Here is a 19362-nt window from a genome sequence, read left to right as displayed (position 1 = left end):
AAGATTTTTGCTTTTCCTTTTTTTTAAAGCAAGCTTTGTGTTCTAAGAATTCAGAAGAAGAATCAAACAAAAATATGAGGAAAATTTGTGCAAAGGCCTTTGATCAGAATAATTGTCAGGTTAACTTTCTGCTTCTCACTGAGTGGCCCAACTCCTGTTATTTCTTTCCACAGAATTGTACTGATACAGGGTGGCCACATTTGGGAACAGGAGTGCTTTTTAACACATGCACACCTACAAATGTTTCTTTCTTCAAAATCGGTAGGGCTGTTTCCCTGGCAAGCATGAGGAATAAGGGAATGGTTTTCTTTACTGGAAACATTACCACTGCCCGAAAACTTGCTGAGCTAATGAGGTCCTGTGCCTTTTTCCCATTTAGTACCAAGCTAGTAAAAGATATTCTTTAATCACGAATGAGTTGTATCAGATGGAATTTACTTTCACCTCATGGATTGTAACCTCGCTCCTCCTTACTGACTTTTTTACTTTTTATCAGAGTTGATTTCCTTTTTCCATAGCCATTGGGTAGGTTGAGCTTATTATTACAAGAATAGTGGTTACTGTTTACCAAACATGCCAGGTACTAAGATATTTCTTAGTTCTAAATCTGAAAAATTTCTTAGAATAGGTACCATTACTATTATTTTATGATGAGAAATGGAACCTCAGAGATACTTTTTAGCAACGCAGCACAATATCTCATACCTGGTAGACTGATTGAACCAAGACTGAAGCACAAATCTGTCTGATTCCAAAGTCTGTTTTCCTTTCTCTGGGATTCAGGTGATTGCAGGACAACTTCAAATTTTTTGTCTTCATGACTTTTCAAAGTACTGTGCTTTCTGTTAAAATAACAAGGTGCTGTCTACTAATTGGTGTGTATGTATTCAGGGCGATCGAAATTCTCAGATGATTCAGAATTTTGTATTAAGTGTAGCTGGGGTTATTTAGCCTGTGTTCAGGAAGTACAGATTTGTGAATCTGGCTAGTTGACATCTGCAATAATTTCTTTAATGTATTCATCTTCGAACACTTGTGGCTCCTTGAATGTCTATCCATAGACAAACATTCTGGTATTTTTAATGCATGCTTTAGGGAATGGCATGCCATTTAATTAGAGTATTGTCAGTTTTAATGATTCTTAGCCTCATATAAACAAGAACAGCGTTTATAATGAATCATCAGACTGCCCGTTCAAAGATGACCAATAAATTGAAAACTCCATTACTTGCAAACACTGAGTAGCGGTTTTTATTACAAGAGACAGTGGGTCATGCCATCATATTTTTCCTCTTGTGGCCCTGAGTCACAGAGTGTTTGCCAGAAACAAAACAAAACTGAGCTGGTCTCACCCTTTTTTATGTATCAAAAGACCACCGAATAAGTTTGCTCTGGCATTATGTCCCCTGTCACAGTACTGTGAAGGAGAAATTCATGGAAGTGTGAAAGCACAGAACTATTTCTATAGTGTTGGTTAAAAGGACATAATCCCATAAACACTGCCCTTCTTCCTTCTCTAGGGTATAAAGCATGTTGATCACTTTGGCTTTATCTGTCGGGAGTTGCCGGAGCCCGGGCTGAGCCAGTATATCTGTTACGTGTTCCAGTGTGCCAGCGAATCTCTGGTAAGTGGGGTGACTGCTGCCCACGGGCTCCTGCCCACACCCCCGGCTGATGGGAGGGTCGTCTCTGATGAACCCAAGCCTCACAGAACGGCCATCCGTCGAAAAAGAAGAGCGCGTCTAGAAATAGGTTTCTGCCCTTTGAAACAGCACCACAACAGAAAAACAAAAACAACTTGTCCTGGTAATTTTTAAGCCTAGGTGATTTTCTTGAGTTTAACAAATCTGGAAATGTTACCAGGAGTATTTTTAAAAGGTAGGAAAAGCCTAATAACAGGAGAAGAGCTGTTACTCTTTCCATTGCTCATGTAAGACGATAGGGAAGACCTCTGATTCTCTCAACTGCTATAACATCTCAGAGTAGATAATGCTTATTTCCTCAGGGTAGAGAACGGTTTTGGTTTTTCCTTTTTATTCCATCAGCCCCGTCCTCATTTTAAAAATACTTTCTTTATGGTCACATTTTAGCCTTCAATTTCTTTCTTTGGAATTTAGAAGTCAATTTGACTTTGCACCGCTCCTATCCCTCCCCCCGACCCTTAAATGGGAGCAGTTAGAGTTTAAGGAGAAATATGTAAGGCGAAGTTGGAAATAGATCTGAGTGACTAAAAATATGTTGATGTTTTCCCCTAAAACGTTTTCCATATTCTTCCACTTGTGTTATCTCTCCTAACCATTTTAACACAAACCTTTAGATATATGCATTACCATTCTTTGAAGCAGAGCATTTGCTCAGACATAAAATCCTCCCACAATGATTTTCCCCAGGGAAACACACACCACTTAGACATATACAGAGTGAGCCGGGCAGCATTCTCCTCATTTTCTGTATGCACGTTGCCTTCCTTCCTGCTAACTCTTGCCTTCCACATTCCCAGTGTGGACACAGAGTTGAGGAATAATGAAGAAGTAATGAAGAAATGGGAATGAATTGGTACAAAGACACTTTCTGACTAGGGAATATAGCACTCTATCGCTAAGTTTCTTACTCAAGAGAGATCCATTTGAGTTTTGCTCTCACTCTAGATAGTTAGCCATACCAGTGAAAAATCCACCTGTTGATATCCAGGTGACCACTGTATTATAGGTTCAGTTCAGGGCTCGGGATAGAAGTTTGAGAGTTGTTATGTAAAGAATAGTTGAAGGCATGGGGCTGGATGAGCACCCAGGGGGAAGGAAAAGAGAGAAGGCCAAAGAGAACCAAGGACACAACCCTGGAAAATGCCAACCAAGAGTCGGGTAGAAAATGAGAATGTCAGGTAACCTTGCCCCTCTCCTCACCCATCCCCTGCCCAGCTCTCCTCTCCTCCTTCCCTCCTCTGTCCGTCCTCCTGTCTAAGGCTGATTCTTCCACCACGTTGCAGATCCTTGCTCTCCAACCTTTGCAAAACCTGTTGTATATCCCGTATTTTATTGTTTTGGCAGTTCCATTTACGCAACTTTCCAATTTAGAAACCATAATGCGTTTCCTGCACCATCGAGATCCACTTGTTCACCAAATCCTATAAACTCAAAGGTAGAAATGTCCCTTATATCCATCTCTCTTCCTTTTCCTCTCTGTTTGGAATTAAGTCTGGGCATTCATCTCCTTTACTAAGACTATTGCATTAGTGTCCTAACTAGTCTCCCTGCCACTGGTTTAATCTGTCATCTATCCACTTACTACCTTATGCTATATATATATATTTTTTCTCACAAAATTCTCTCACTAGGGGCCAGCTGATGCCTCCTTATTAACGGACAAAATCTAGATTGTCTAGTGTGGCAGAAGGGGCTTCCTCATTCTTCTCCAGCGCTCACCGGAAAGCTTGCCCTTTCATGACTGTGTCCTCACACGTGCTATTCCGTGTCCTCAGCTGTCTCCAGGCCAGACTGCAGAAGCTGCTGTGATGACTGGTGTGATGTTGCTTTTATTTGGCTTGCTACTGAAGCAGCAGATGGTTCGTACACAGGACACATGAGATGAAGGAAGTACATGAGAGGCGGGGCTCACAGAAATGCCTCTGAAGTTCTGAGGTCACTGTTGGCTGCATGCAGTGAGGGGTCTGCCAGTCAGTGGAGACCAGAGCCAGGGCTTGCTACTTTCATACGGTCAGGTGGGGGATTTGATCGTGCCAGCCTCAAGGGTCCACCTGGCTGCTATACAAAGAGATTGTGTATGTCTCTATCTGTTTTCATATTCTCTTTCCGCCTGCTTCATTGGATGGGAAGCAGGCCTGGCTTGGCTTTGCTGTGACTTTAATCCCCTTCCCCTTCTTTGCTGCTGTGTATTTTTAAAGATCCTGTTAAAAGATCACCTCCTAGGGAAGCCTTTTCTAACACCCTTTCTCAGGAATTGAGTCCTTTGGTTGTTTTGTTGTCAGTGCTGTCAGCACATCTTATTCATAGATCTCTGGCAGTTCCTGCAAATCCCTTATCTTATTTGTTCACATAACTTTCTACTCCACTGGACTGTGAATCCTACAAGGTTAGGACCGTCCTTATGGTTGTTGTATCCACCAGTAGTTTCTAGGATAGCAGGGCTTGCTTGTTAAGTGTATTTTGAGTGATGGAGTGTGTTACTCAGAACTTCAGGCAGTCATTTTCTAGGTGCTGGTTAATCTGATTACTGGATAACCGACACCAAGAGGAAAACTGTAAAACCTTCTGATTTCCAATCTCTTTTAAAAGTTCTGTTTGTATTTTTTAGTCTTTTCATTTTACCCTCATGCGTGTAGAATGAGTTTTCGAAACGGAGTCAGAGTAGAAAGTCTGGGAACACGCTGCATTTTTCCACCTTAAGAAGCTCTGTGACTAAGGCAACAGACTACACTGGCTGAGAATGTCTTCATATTACATTGAAGCTGCCTGAGAATCTTATTTTGGCATCATTATTCTTAAGAATGGGCCTATGCTGGAATCTTTGAAATCCTGTTTACTCTACTTTTATCTGTAAGCACCTTAAATGAATGGTGAGGCATCAGAACTGCAAGATAGAGGAAAAATTAAATGTACATTTCCTGTATAAAGGAGGGTGGCTCATGCAGCTGACGGTAGAGTAAAACAAACGGTCAAATATTACAGGTCTAAGCAGTATTACGATTGATGTGGCTTGGCTGTTGTGAAAGACAAAATACTGCAAAACCACACATGCTGATTTATCTTCTCTGAGTGCGAAAAATATACAGCTAGCATTTTCTGTTGCTTCTTTGTAGCAATTGCTATGAATTGATAAGCAGTATAGAATAGAGTTCTGATGGGCCCTGGAGGGTTACAGTGCAAGGTCTGGATGCTCTGTGCACCTCCCTCCCTCCCTCCCTTTGTCCCTCCCTCCCTTCCTTCCTTCCTTCTTTTGTAAAATATCCCAAAGCAGGTGGTTTAAACTTGTTTGACCAACCCTTGGGATTTCTGGAACATATCATTTCTGCTTTCTCCAAAAGTGATTTAAAAGGTGTGGAAAAAAATGGAAGTGACTACTATTCATAGACAAAGTGGAACTCCACAGATGCACACAACAGTATCCAGGGAAAGTATAACCAACAAAACAAATCGAAACAAAACCCCCAAAAACCCAGGGTACCGAGACCCAGGATTTGTATGGGGTTAAGAGTGTAGAGTTTTCCAGAGAATTAGACTAGGTAATCTTTTTTTTTTTTAACATCTTTATTGGAGTATAATTGCTTTTCAATGGTGTGTTAGTTTCTGCTTTATAACAAAGTGAATCAGCTATACATATACATATACCCCATATCCCCTCCCTCTTGGCGTCTCCCTCCCACCCTCCCTATCCCACCCCTCTAGGTGGTCACAAAGCACTGAGCTGATCTCCCTGTGCTATGCCGCTGCTGTTACATTTGGTAGTATATACATGTCCATGCCAATCTCTCACTTCGTCCCGGCTTACCCTTCCCCCTCTCCATCCTTACACATTCTGTGATTCTTTTTCTAAAACGCTATAAAGCACCTAAGTTTGGTATATAAATGTTTATGAGCATTATCTTCATTATGGATTTTTCACCTTAATGTCACAAATTGGCTTTCTTTGTTCCATCTTATAATTTTCAATGGAAATTTAATTTTGCCTGATGGTCACACTAAGAATACTTTCTTTTTGGTTCCATATGATTGATTTATCTTTAACCATTCCTTTACTTTTAACTTTTTAACACCGCCTAGGATTGTGTTGTTGTTGCTGTATCTAAACTAAAACAGTTAAGTTATTCATAGTATGCTAATTTAACTTTTAGTTGCTCTGATTCCATATGAGAATTTATAGGCCGTCTGGAAAAAGTGGTAGATTAAAAAAAAGTAAAACATTTAAAATTTTAGAAGTCGAATAAAGTTTTTAGTAATATTTATGGCTAGGAGAAATTGGTAGCCACATTTCAGTCACCATTGAAATGATCTCTTGGTTCATCTAGAAATAGATAAGAAAATATGAAAGTTCAATATATCCATTGGGGACCTTTTGCAACACAGTATTACCAAATAGCAAATAATAAACCTACATGAAAGCTAAGCAGATGACTGACCCCTTCAGTGCCTTAAATAAATGAGAAACAAGAAAACAGAAATAAACATCTGCATAAGTGATTGAAATTGCTTTTGAATACATCACAAGGCAAATGAAATGAAAATGCAAAGGCATTAAAGCATGTAGTGCTTTTATTTTTTATTTTTGCTGTACGCGGGCCTCTCACTGTTGTGGTCTCTCCCGCTGCGGAGCACAGGCTCCGGACGCACAGGCTCAGCGGCCATGGCTCACGGGCCCAGCCGCTCCGCGGCATGTGGGATCTTCCCGGACCGGGGCACGAACCCGCGCCCCCTGCATCGGCAGGCGGACTCTCAACCACTGCGCCACCAGGGAAGCCCGTGCTTTTATTTTTAAGAATTAGAATTCTTTGTTTTTAATTATGTTATAAAAGAACAGATTGTGAATAATTCATTTTTTGTGCATGGAATGTTGTGAAATTATTTATAAGCCTTTTAAAAAGATGGTTATATAGTGGCTGCTTGGTGCTTGAACTCTCCTTTTAGTAATATCAGATGAATAGAGTTTCTTTTTATTCCAGGTTCTTCAGGCATTCAAATGCAGAAGTAGATTCAATCCTTTAAATGGTAGCTTTTTCTTAAACCAGGCCATAAGGGAAGGGGATAAAGAGTCTTTTTATTTTTAAAATTTTAAAAAATTTATTTTATTTATTTATTTATTTTTGGCTGCACTGGGTCTTCGTTGCGGTGCGCCGGCTTTCTCTAGTTGCAGTGAGCGGGGGCTACTCTTGGTGGCGGTGCGCAGGCTTCTCATTGCGGTGGCTTCTCTTGTTGCGGAGCACGGGCTCTAGGAGCACGGGCTTCAGCAGTTGTGGCACACAGGCTCAGTAGTCGTGCCTCCTGGGTTCTAGAGCGCAGGCTCAGTAGTTGTGGCGCACGGGCTTAGCTGCTCTGCGGCATGTGGGATCTTCTGGGAACAGGGTTCGAACCCCTGTCCCCTGCATTGGCAGGCAGATTCTTAACCACTGCGCCACCAGGGAAGCCCTAAAGAGTCTTTTTAAAAATGGGTTATGTGTGTGAGGGTTCTTTTTCCTCCACATCCTCTCCAACACTTGTTGTTTCTTGTCTTTTTGGTAATAACCATTCTAACACATATGAGGTGATATCTCCCTGTGGTTTTGCATTTCCCTAATAATTAGTGAATTTGAGCACCTTTTCATGTTCCTGTTGGCCATCTGTGTTGGTTTGAATGTGAATTGGTGCTGCCACTATGGAAAACAGTATGGAGGTTCCTCAAAAAATTAAGAATAGAACTGCCAGGTGATCCGGCAATTCCACTTCTGGGTATTTATCTAAAGAGAATAAAAACACTAATTTGGAAAGATATGTGCACCCCCATGTTCATTGCATCGTTATTTATAATAGCCAAGATATGGTAACCGCCTAAGTGCCCACCGACAGATTAATGGATAAAGAAGATGTGATATGTATATGCACACACAATGGAATATTTTTCAGCCACAAAAAAGATGAAATCTTGCCATTTATGACAACATCGTTGGACCTTGAGGGTATTATGATAACTGAAATAAGTTAGAGAAAGACAAATATGGTATGATTTCACTCATATGCATAGTATAAAAACAAAAACAAACACATAGTTGCAGAAAACAGATTGGTGGTTATGAGAGGGGCCGGGGGTGGGAGGGAGAGCAAAATGGGTAAAGGGGGTCAATTGTATGGTGACAGATGGAAACAAGACTTTTGGTGGTGAGCACACTGTAATGTACACAGAAGTTGAATTAAATGTTGCACCCATGAAACTTATTTAATGTCATAAAACAATGTTACCGCAATAAAACCAGAACAAAACAAAACATGGTTTATGAAGCATGGTAAATGGTTTTGAATATCAGAGCTAGTTTGGATGAGGCCCTGGTACTTCATAGCTCCCCATGCAGGTTTTAGACTTTGATCTCAATTGTACAGTGGGTGAGAAAGCCACACTTTACACTGATGATTGTGCCGCAGAGGAGGAGACCTGGCCTGAAGTCGGCTTGACAATGCCTGGAGGATGAGCTATTAGTTGACCTCAAAGAAGCAACCAGGAAACCAGAATGCTAGATTCCAACTTCTTGACTGAGTCACTGGAAGAGCAAGGAAGAAACTACCTGGCAGTTCTCAAGCTGCTGGCCTAGGGCTGAGACCCAGCTATTAGGCAGCATGACTGCAGAACTTCTTAGTGTCACAAATCAGAAGCCAAATGAAAATAAATAGAAGCCATAGAGAAAAGACCAGCAGTCTTCATAGAATTCCCCCAACATTATTTGTTGGGCTCATTTCCCCCTAGAACTTTGGTTAAACACATGTTCGCTTGTTGTTGCACTAAAAATGATCCAAAAGGATAAAGTAGATAAGATACCTATTAACACAAGTGATTTGTTAAACCTATTTTGTTGCTCCCTATGTATTGCAGACAAAACTTCCAAAGAAATCTTTATCTGATAAAGTACCTTAATTAAACAAAGACCTGAGATAACCAACAATGACCTACTGTATAGCACAGGGAACTCTATTCTGTGATACCTATATGAGAAAAGAATCTGATAAAGAATGAATATATGTATATGTATAACTGAATCACTTTGCTGTATACCTGAAACTAACACAACATTGTAAATCAACTATAATCCAATAAAATTAAAAAAAAAAGAAAAAAAACAAGTACCTGATTGTCACTTAACTGTGATAGCATAGCACTGAGTGGGATTCAAAAATGGCATTCAAGTAACAGATCAGTATTATGCACATTAAAATGGTCTTATTTCATCCAGTTTTCAATTTTATGTATAATTAATTGAAGGTCTAACTTTGAGACATTATTTTCTCACTACCAGCTCTGTGGTCATCAAAATTCCATTATTAATATTTAGTCAGCATCAACAAAGTTTCACATTGCTGTTGGGCTTTTAATGTGTTACCATGAAAGCAAACTTTTATAGACCTGGATTTTGTTTCTTCTTGTAGGTTGATGAGGTAATGCTGACTCTGAAACAGGCTTTCAGCACAGCCGCTGCCCTGCAGAGTGCCAAGACCCAGATTAAGCTGTGCGAGGCCTGCCCTATGCACTCTTTGCATAAGCTCTGTGAAAGGATTGAAGGTACAGTATAAGTTGGCCTTGGCAAAGACGAGTTTGCTTTGGCATTGGGGAAGTGAGAAAGTCGCTACTGTCATTGAATGCTTCTTTGTTTTGAGGTGAACCGAGAACCCCAAGAATCATTTCTCATGTCTAGTCAAATTTGTGCTGTTAGTCTCTCCTAGGTGCTTGGCTTTTTTTCCTCTTTCTTTTTTCTTTCTTACTTTTTTTCCGAAGGCAGACTCAAGGGAGGAGCTTGCATTTCCCACAGTTCCTAAGACTCTGCTATGTGCAAAGTGGGAACTGACCAAATATTTGTTGAATGAATGAAGAGAGGCAAAACCATCCCAGAATATCGACTGTTTAAGTCTTTTTTTTTTTCCTTTCTCACTCGATGATGTGTTCTTTTTTTCCTAAAGGTTTACAACAAGAATGAAACTTGCTTGGCTTTTCAGGGTCATTTGAAAATCACACAGATAATAGACATGATGTCATAAAGCAAGTTTTTTTAAAAAATGTGTTTTGAGGAGGGAGAAGAGCTGAGGAAGAGGTGACCCTGACTCAGTTTCCCTTTCTTCTCCTTGTGTCTTACTAATAAAAATGGTTGAAAACTACTGTGCCAGAGAAGACACACAATTTGATAAACACTTGTTAAGCATCTAGCACGTGCCAGGCAGTGTGCTTGGCACTGGGGATGCGGAGATGGTTGAGATGTGGACCATGCCTTCAGGAAGCTTAGAGTCTAGAGTGGGAGACAGGCTTGTGAGCACGTAAATGCAATCAGTACGATAGGTGTTGGAGTCGATGGGGAGAGTGTGGACTCCAGAACAAAGCAGAGAATGGACGAGCCACTGTCAGTGCAAATGGAGATATCTGTTCAGTAGGCAAGGAGAATCATAGGCACATGGGAAAAGTGATGATGACCAGTCGTATTTATTGAACATCCACTCAACTGTGTGAACAAGCACTATTTAAATGTAATACTCAAAATTTTAAAATTGATAACTATAATTTTACAGAATACACCTTATTTTCAAATATACATGGAAACTTTACAAAAATGGAACATTCTTTGGTGTATGGTAAAGAGAATATTATAAATCTGAGGAGGAAAGGCTGAGTGATTCAGGAAATGGCGTTGGATCAATTTGCTATCCAAAGAGACAAAGATTCCTTCCACTAATCCTACTCAAAATACATTCTAGGTGGATCAAAGTCCTCAATGCAAACAAACAAAATGCTAAAATCATTCAAAGAAAGTAAAAATATTATTTTGTCCCTAAACAAGAAAGCCTTTATTAAGATACAGAAATGCAGAAACTACCAAAAGAAGACATTGACAGATTTGACTTCATAAAATCTTAATATTTTTACACAACAACAACTGCTTACTTGGAAGTTAAATGATCAGTAACAAATGCTGTTTGAGTAACAAACAGCAGATTGCTGTTCAGAATTTGTAAAGACTGTTATTATATATAAGAAAAAGATAAAAGCACCAGTAGAAAATTACACAAATCATATTAAAAAACACTCCTCTGAAAAAAAATTTATAGTTTTAGAGACCTTTGTAAAGACAGAGAGTACAGGGGCTTCCCTGGTGGCGCAATACTTAAGAATCCGCCTGCCAGTGCAGGGGACACGGGTTCGAACCGTGTTCCCAGAAGATCCTACATGCCGTGGAGCAACTAAGCCCGTGCACCACAACTACTGAGCCTGCGCTCTAGAGCCCACGAGCCACAACTGCTGAGCCCACGTGCCACAACTACTGAAGCCCGCGTGCCTAGAATCCATGCTCCGCAACAAGAGAAGCCACCACAATGAGAGGCCTGCGCGCTGCAATGAAGAATAGCCCACGCTCTCTACAACTAGAGAAAGCCTGCAAGCAGCAACGAAGACCCGATGCAGCCAAAAATAAATAAATAAAATAAGTTAATTGAAAAAAAAAAGAAAGAATACACATTATACATCCAGAAATAGTAGGGTCTCTTCCAAGATCATGAAGGGAGTGAAACTTAAGGTTCCCTAGCTTCAAGGTATGCATATATCTGAAGGGAGCAAATGAAGGGTTCATGTGAACTGGAAAAGATTCACACGGGCTTCTTTTCCTAAGGCCTTAGATAACACCTTCTGATATGATTGTTTTACCCTTGCCTTTGACATCGGGTGAAGAGAGCCGTAAGATAGGGCAGTGTTCTGATAGTAAGAATGAAAGGAATAGCAATAATGCAGATGCTCCCATAAGACTTACTGTGTCTCGGCCCTGTTGTGTTTTCCATGTATTAGCCCACTTAATCCATACTGAAATCCCACAAGATGGGTAGTGTTTTGAATCCTCATTTTACTGATGAGGAAACAGGCGCCGAGACACACAGTGGGTAATAACGGCCACATCCTTATCGCTTAGGAGGGGCAGAACCAGGATTTGAACTTGTTCCATCTGTTTCCAAAGCAACTTGATGTTCTCTCTGAAAGAATATCAGAAAGCCAGGATTTTCAGGACCAAGCTGTCTTGAAGCCTTGGCATCAGTGTTTCCCAAAGAGTTGTTTTCATCTGGGTAAGATAACAGTGTGAATTCTAAACTTGTGTTAGGCTTAAGTACAAAGTATAAAGCTGGAAAAAGGACCACATTCAGATTCAACACAAATTCATGGGAAGAGAAAGTGAGAAAGATATTTAGAGATATTTAGAAGTATCTAGATATTTGTATCTCATATTACTTACTCATGTCATTGACTCACCTGTCAATACCTTTGGCTGCATTAATAAGGAGTTCTTTCTCTACTGAAAAAAAAAAGAAAGGGAAAAGATACATATGCTGATGTTGAGTCCTAATCATCTGTCCCTATGTCAAGGGAGCCTTGTCCTTTAGACCAGGAAGAAAAACACCAGCCATGTTGGGGGACCAAAGTGAATCCAGGAGACAGTGTCTAAGGGGACCATCTCTCAAGGACCAGTCCTCAGAATGTGAAACTAAAGGGATGTTGAGCACTGTAGAGGTGGATCAATTACCAGGTTTTCCTGCAATAACGTGCATGAGGGCTAAATAGTATACTTACCTCTCAGGATCGGTTAATTCACTCACCAGTGACTCTAAACAATGGGGAAGAAGAAAGGCAAATCAGATGCAAGGCGGAGTAGGGGGCATGCATAATTTGCAAATAAGCTGTTTGCAATTCCTCCCCTGAAATAAAGGACTAAAGAAACTTCCTGGGCCATAGATTTAGTTACCTACTTCAAATAAGGACCCTCTTTACTTCTCCTCTTTTTAATCTTTTATCCTCCTACACACGCTAATAACATGCTGGAATATTAAACAACATAAAACAAAACAAAAACGATCATGTGAATCAGTTTCTTAATATATTGCCTAAGGAACCTATTAAGGAAGCTTTGCCAGCAAATAATAAATTGTGGTAGTGAGTGGCCTCACACCGTCAAAATGAATTTTAGTGTTTCTGTACGTGGTCACAGAGATTTTCACAGCATTTTATTGTACATTGCACAAAGAAAGGTAGAGCTGAGAAGTTTTCAGAAGTTTTTCTTCTTTCTGCACAGTGGTTTAAAACAGGCCCAGTGGTGGCACTCTACACGTTCTAACCATCATGAAATGAATTCTCGTTCTTTTAAAACAATGCATATTTTGAGGTGAATCTCTCCTAGGGATTTTAAAGTACAGTCTACCTATAACAGTCATTAAATACTGTACATGGCTAGATATCCTCTTTCTAATCAAAGTACGGTAACAGTAGTATAAGTGGTCCCTAACTATGTAAAGGAGATCTGTTCCTTAAAAATGGATGGGCCGGTGAATCACTGTAAATATGAATTACATTTCCCTTTTAAAAAAATTTATAAAAACAAAAATGTTTTCATGGAAAAAATTTTTGCCCAAGGACTTAATGTAAATTATATGCAGAAGTACACTAGATATATAAATAATATGGTATAAAGAGGTAAACACTTTCTTGGGAAAATAGTAACACTAAAAAATGTCACTAAAAACTAATAAGGGCTTCCCTGGTGGAGCAGTGGTTGGGAGTCCGCCTGCCGATGCAGGGGACACGGGTTCGTGCCCCGGTCCGGGAGGATCCCGCGTGCCGCGGAGCAGCTGGGCCCGTGAGCCATGGCTGCTGGGCCTGCGTGTCTGGAGCCTGTGCTCTGCAGCGGGAGAGGCCACAGCAGTGAGAGGCCTGTGTACCGCAAAAACAAACAAACAAACAAACAAACAAAAACTAAGGATGCCTTGGTTTTATTACCAAGACCTGTATGAGGGGGAGAGCTTCCTGTGTAAGCTCTAGCTCTACTTTTTAATATTAGTAGCTATTCTTTCTTTTTTAAATGTCAAGTTTTAAGCTTAGAGATTTTGGCCAAGGCTAGTATTCACCTATGAGTTTCTAGGGTGGCTAAGTTTGTTAGTATATTCAATGGTATCTGGTTATGCTGTTGATTTGGTATCATGTAGACATTTTTTGTTAATAAGTCTGACTTCAAGATTACTGACGAGGGCTATTGATTTTGGTGAGGAGGTTTTCCATTTTGTTTTAATCATTTTATTGTAGTGTTCCAAGGTCTGTCATAGGCAGGAACACATCTCCTTGAAAAGATTTAACTTCAGAGCCTGCTGGTGAAGGGACAAGCTGCAGTGCATTTTATATATACATACATACATATATATATATATATAAACACACATACATATATATAAATATATATATATATATAGATACACATACATACACATTTTGATCTCTGTGGCTAGAATCTGTTTAACACCAATCCCCATCATTTCCCTTAGGTCTCTATCCGCCAAGAGCCAAGCTGGTAATACAGAGGCATCTCTCGTCCCTCACAGATAATGAGCAAGCTGACATCTTTGAACGAGTTCAGGTAACATTATTTATAGTCCTCACAAGTAAGGTATAAGGAATGAGAATTGGACCCTGTTTCTGTGAGTTCCTTTTTCCATTTCTCTGTCTGACGTTAAAGACAGATATACTACTGTACTATTGGATAGTTACTACAATGCCACTGTTACTTTTGTTTCTAAGAGCAGCTAAATGCTTAGCTTTACTTACGTTTGTCTGCCAGACAGACAAAACGAAATGAGGGTAAAGTAAAACAATGACAGCTGTGTTGCCATAACGTGCTCTCCGTCTGTCTGTTCAACAGAGGATGAAGGCAGTCAATGACCAGGAGGAAAACGAACTTGTGATTTTACATCTGAGGCAGCTGTGCGAAGCCAAGCAGAGGACACACATACATATTGGGGAAGGCCCATCGGTGAGATGTTTTCTAGTTGACCTATTTTTGTTTTTTTCATATATTCAGTCAAAATATCACAGAAGATGTAAAAGGAGTTTCTTTCCTTTGTCTTCTCATCTTTAGGGCTAAGCCCTAATAGTCTTTTTCCCCCCCAGCATATTAGAAGTTTTATAGGAAACTGTAGCAAACATTGGCACATTGAGATAAAATAGTAATGATTTTAAAACGTAAAAAAAATTGTGAGTTTTGGTAGAAAACCAGTAATAATAAATGCTCATGATTTAGAATGAACATACATTTTTAGTAATATTAATCCATTATTTTATTTCAAATTCACATGAACATCTTATTTCATTAAAAACTTACATAGCCTTGAGTGGTAAAGAGCAAACATGCAAAGAAGCAGTAATGTCATGGAAACGGCTACCCTGGCTGCAAACAAAGGGATCATATTTTTGTGCACGTGGTTTAGAATGTGTTCCCAGCTGCATGTAGGTAAAGCAAGACCACTGGCAGCAACATCTAAAGAAATCATGACATATTTACCTCTTGATAACACTAATTCAGGTTATGTCTTAATCTCACTCTATTCCGAACAAACCACATATCTTGTGATAAGTGATTCCTTAATTATTTATTGTACAAGCACTTCTAGAGGACCTTCTATGAATCAAGCTATGTGATAATGGTGACAAAAAAGACGTGAATAATGACGTAGCCTACAGAGAAGAGCCCAAATAATCCAAAAGGGAATGCAGACGTAAATAGATACATATAAGAGAGGCAACAAGATGGCTTTTTAAAATTCCTATTAGTTTTATTTTATTTTTTTATATCTTTATTGGAGTATAATTGCTTTACAATGTTGTGTTAGTTTCTGCTGTACAACAAAGTGAATCATATATGTATACATATATCCCCATATCCCCTCCCTCTTGAACCTCCCTCCCACCCTCCCCATCCCACCCCTCTAGGTCGTCACAAAGCATCCAGCTGATCTCCCTGTGCTATGCAGCAGCTTCCCATTAGCCATCCTTTGTACATTTGGTAGTGTATATATGTCAGTGCTACTCTCTCACTTCGTCCCAGCTTCCCCTTCCCCGCCACATCCTCAAGTCCATTCTCTACGTCTGCATCTTTATTCCTGCCCTGCCACTAGGTTCATCAGTACTGTTTTTTTTTTTAAAATAAAAAGCTATATGTGCATTAGCTTACTATTTGTTTTTCTCTTTCTGACCTACTTCACTCTGTATGACAGACTCTAGGTCCATCCACCTCACTACAAATAACTCAATTTCATTCATTTTTGTGGCTGAGTAATATTCCACTGTTTATATGTGCCACATCTTCTTTATCTGTTCATCTGTCGATGGACACTTAGGTTGCTTCCATGTCCTGGCTATTGTAAATTGTGCGGCAATGAACATTGTAGTACATGTATAACAATATGGCTTTTTAAAAGAATGTTCAGTGAACACAGAAGTAGCTACATGTTTGCTTTGGAGCTGGAATGAAGAGTAAGGGTAGAGGAAAGAATGAAAGAATTCAAGAAGAAGAGATTTTTGTGGGGGGTGGAGCTGGAGTTTTAGGGGAGATAAAGCTTTCTAATCAGAACAGTTGAAGAATTGTGTGGGGTTTTTTTGTAACATCTTTATTGGAGTAAAATTGCTTTACAATGGTGTGTTAGTTTCTGCTTTATAACAAAGTAAATCAGCTATACATATACATATACACATATCCCCATATCTCTTCCCTCTTGGGTCTCCCTCCCACCCTCCCTATCCCACCCCTCTAGGTGGTCACAAAGCACTGAGCTGATCTCCCTGTGCTATGCGGCTGCTTCCCACTAGCTATCTATTTTACATTTGGTAGTGTATATATGTCCATGCCACTCTCTCCCTTTGCCCCAGCTTAGCCTTCCCACTCTCCATGTCCTCAAGTCCATTCTCTACATCTGCGTCTTTATTCCTGTCCTGTCCCAGGCTCTTCAGAACCATTTTTTTTTAGAGTCCATATATATGTATTAGCATATGGTATTTGTTTTTCTCTTTCTGACTTACTTCACTCCGTATGACAGACTCTAGGTCCATCCACCTTGCTACGAATAACTCAATTTCATTTCTTTTTATGGCTAATATTCCATTGTATATGCGTGCCACATCTTCTTTATCCATTCATCTGTCGATGGACACTTAGGTTGCTTCCATGTCCTGGCTATTGTAAATAGAGCTGCAATGAACATTTTGGTACATGACTCTTTTTGAATTATGGTTTTCTCAGGGTGTATGCCCAGTAGTGGGATTGCTGGGTCGTATGGTAGTTCTATTTTTAGTTTTTTAAGAAAGCTGCATACTGTTCTCCATAGTGGATGTATCAATTTACATTCCCAAGGAATTGTGTTTTAAGAAAGGAACATTAAGTGAAAAGTTAAGTGGTAACTTTGTAACCATGAGTGAACATACTGCTTGGAGGCCCTTCAAGGACATACTGTTTTTTTTAGGGTTTGCATGGGAATTATGGGGAAATAAGGCTGGAAGGCTAGGCAGCAGTGGGATGATGAATAGCCTTAAGTGCTAGAGACTTTGTCACTAAAGGACTTCAGGTAAGAGCGTGAGAGGATCAGATGTGTGGCTGGTTGGGTAAGGGAGTTGACAGTGTTAGGACTGAAGTCACATTCTCAAATTAGGAGACCTTGGTAATAGAATACGTGAGAAGTGATTCACTTATCAAGTGCATACTATGTACTAGGCAACAGAGATGAATAATGACAACTCTAACTGTAAGAAAAAACCAGCATGCAATCAGATGAATTAAAATATGGAATATGGTGTGATTGGCACAGAGATATAAGTATGTACCAGACAAGAGATAACACTGGGACATAAATAGATTGAATGATTCCGTCTTAAAAAATGTGTTTTGTCTCAGAGAGAGGGTAAACTGGAGCCCCGGAGATGTGAGGGAGGGACTGAGTCAAGAGCAATTTGGGAGGCATGATCCTTAGGACTTAGCGACTGATTGGATAGATACATTTAGGAAGAGAGAGGGGCTTGCTGGGAGACACTTCAAGGTTTCAGATTTGGAGGAATTAGATGTAATAGCTAGGAAATACAGAAAGAAGGCAAGAGCGGGGTGAAAGATGGAAATAAGAATTCAATTTTGGAAGTGTGAGATTTAATTAGAATAATGGATTTGGTGCTCATAGAATTTGAGCTGACATTATAAATGTGGAAGACTATGAACTTTGTCAGAGATTTGAAGTCGAAGGAGGGTGTTCTGAGGAGCACCCACATTTCAGGCAATGAGTGAATTAAAATGGAGCCAGTGATAAAGACTGAAAGGGAATAATGAGGTAGAAAGATTTATTATGGTGAATGACCAAGGTAGGAGAAGAGTTCAAGCAAGAGGATCAACAATGTCCAATGACATAGGAAGGTCAAGAAACATAAGAAGTCTGTCATACAGAGTGAAGTAAGTCAGAAAGAGAAAGACAAATACCGTACACTAACACATATGTATGGAATTTAAGAAAAAAAATGTCATGAAGAACCTAGGGGTAAGACAGGAATAAAAACACAGACCTACTAGAGAATGGACTTGAGGATATGGGGAACGGGAAGGGTAAGCTGTGACAAAGTGAGAGAGAGGCATGGACATATATACACTACTAAATGTAAGGTAGATAGCTAGTGGGAAGCAGCCGCATAGCAGAGGGAGATCAGCTCGGTGCTTTGTGACCACCTGGAGGGGTGGGATAGGGAGGGTGGGAGGGAGGGAGACGCAAGAGGGAAGAGATATGGGAACATATGTATATGTATAACTGATTCACTTTGTTATAAAGCAGAAACTAACACACCATTGTAAAGCAATTATAATCCAATAAAGATGTAAAAAAAAATAAAGTAGATCTTGTTAAAAAAAAAAAAGAAACATAAAGACTAAAATCTGTTCATGGCTTTGATTAAATCAGTCGTTGGTGGTGATAGTCATGTTGACCAGAAGGCCGAAGGCAGTAGGTGAGGAGTGATATGCATTTTCTATATGACGGAGGGTGGTCAAGATCACAGAGGAGATTTTAACAAATTGTGTATGTTTTCCTGTCAGTAAACTTAAGTTCCTCCCTGCCTCTCTCTCTTTCCCTCCCTTGCTCCCTCTTTTCCTTTCTTCTTTCCATTTATTCACCTGGTATTCACTGAGTAGCTGCTATGTCAGGCATTGTGCTAAGTGCCAATACGATTTCCCTATTTTCGTTGTGTCATTCATCTCAAAGCCTTAGAATGATGAGTCAACCCAGTCCTTATACACAGCCCGAGCCCAGTCCAGCTCACATCTCTATCTATTGTTTTCTTTCCTTTTTGATTGTGATCATGTTTCTTTTATCAGTAACTCCTTAGATGACCACGTGGAGCCAGCTCCAGTATGGACCTCTATTGCCTCCTGCGTAGACTGTCCTGAAGCCTTCAATCTGATCTTCCAGTCTCTGATTTCCCAGTCCTTTAGGTGATTTTTGAACAGTCCTTCCACATAAATCTTCCCAAAACATTAGTTTCACAGTGATGCCCCTCTGCTTGTAAATTGTGATCAGTGATTTTTCCTAATTATCCAGCACTTAAGACCATTCAAGGTTTTATCTCCAGCTTCACTTTCCCACTTTCCACTACTTCCCTCTGTTTTAGTCAAACACCTGTACTGACACCCTGTCCCGTGAGCATCCCAGACTTTATGATTTTGCCAGCACCATCCCCAGTGTTGGGAAAGTCTTCACCTCCTTTTTCCTGCCTGTCTGAATCCCATGTATCCTTTTTTTCCTGACCATTGAGACCCATAACCCATGGTTCCATATTTGATTCTCATGCGTTGCTTTGTGT

The 19362-nt window shown here is 40.0% G+C and overlaps 1 protein-coding gene across 7 annotated transcripts in view; it reads left to right on the top strand.

The window, feature by feature from the left end:
• TBC1D4 (TBC1 domain family member 4) overlaps positions 1-19362 on the top strand; it is a gene marked incomplete at its 5' end in the record, with an annotated part of 212941 nt that overhangs the window by 137287 nt on the left and 56292 nt on the right. For all 7 annotated transcript variants that reach the window (XM_082859712.1, XM_082859711.1, XM_082859710.1 and 4 more), the window contains 4 exons: positions 1521-1625; positions 9120-9252; positions 14028-14119; positions 14402-14512. In XM_082859712.1, the coding sequence (XP_082715838.1) occupies positions 1521-1625; positions 9120-9252; positions 14028-14119; positions 14402-14512 (441 nt within the window). The remainder of the gene's footprint in view (positions 1-1520; positions 1626-9119; positions 9253-14027; positions 14120-14401; positions 14513-19362) is intronic.

Source organism: Leucopleurus acutus (genome assembly GCF_964270905.1).
Source record: "Leucopleurus acutus genome assembly, chromosome: 18".
NCBI lineage: Eukaryota > Metazoa > Chordata > Mammalia > Artiodactyla > Delphinidae > Leucopleurus > Leucopleurus acutus.
This window is presented reverse-complemented; position numbering and strand designations above follow the sequence as displayed.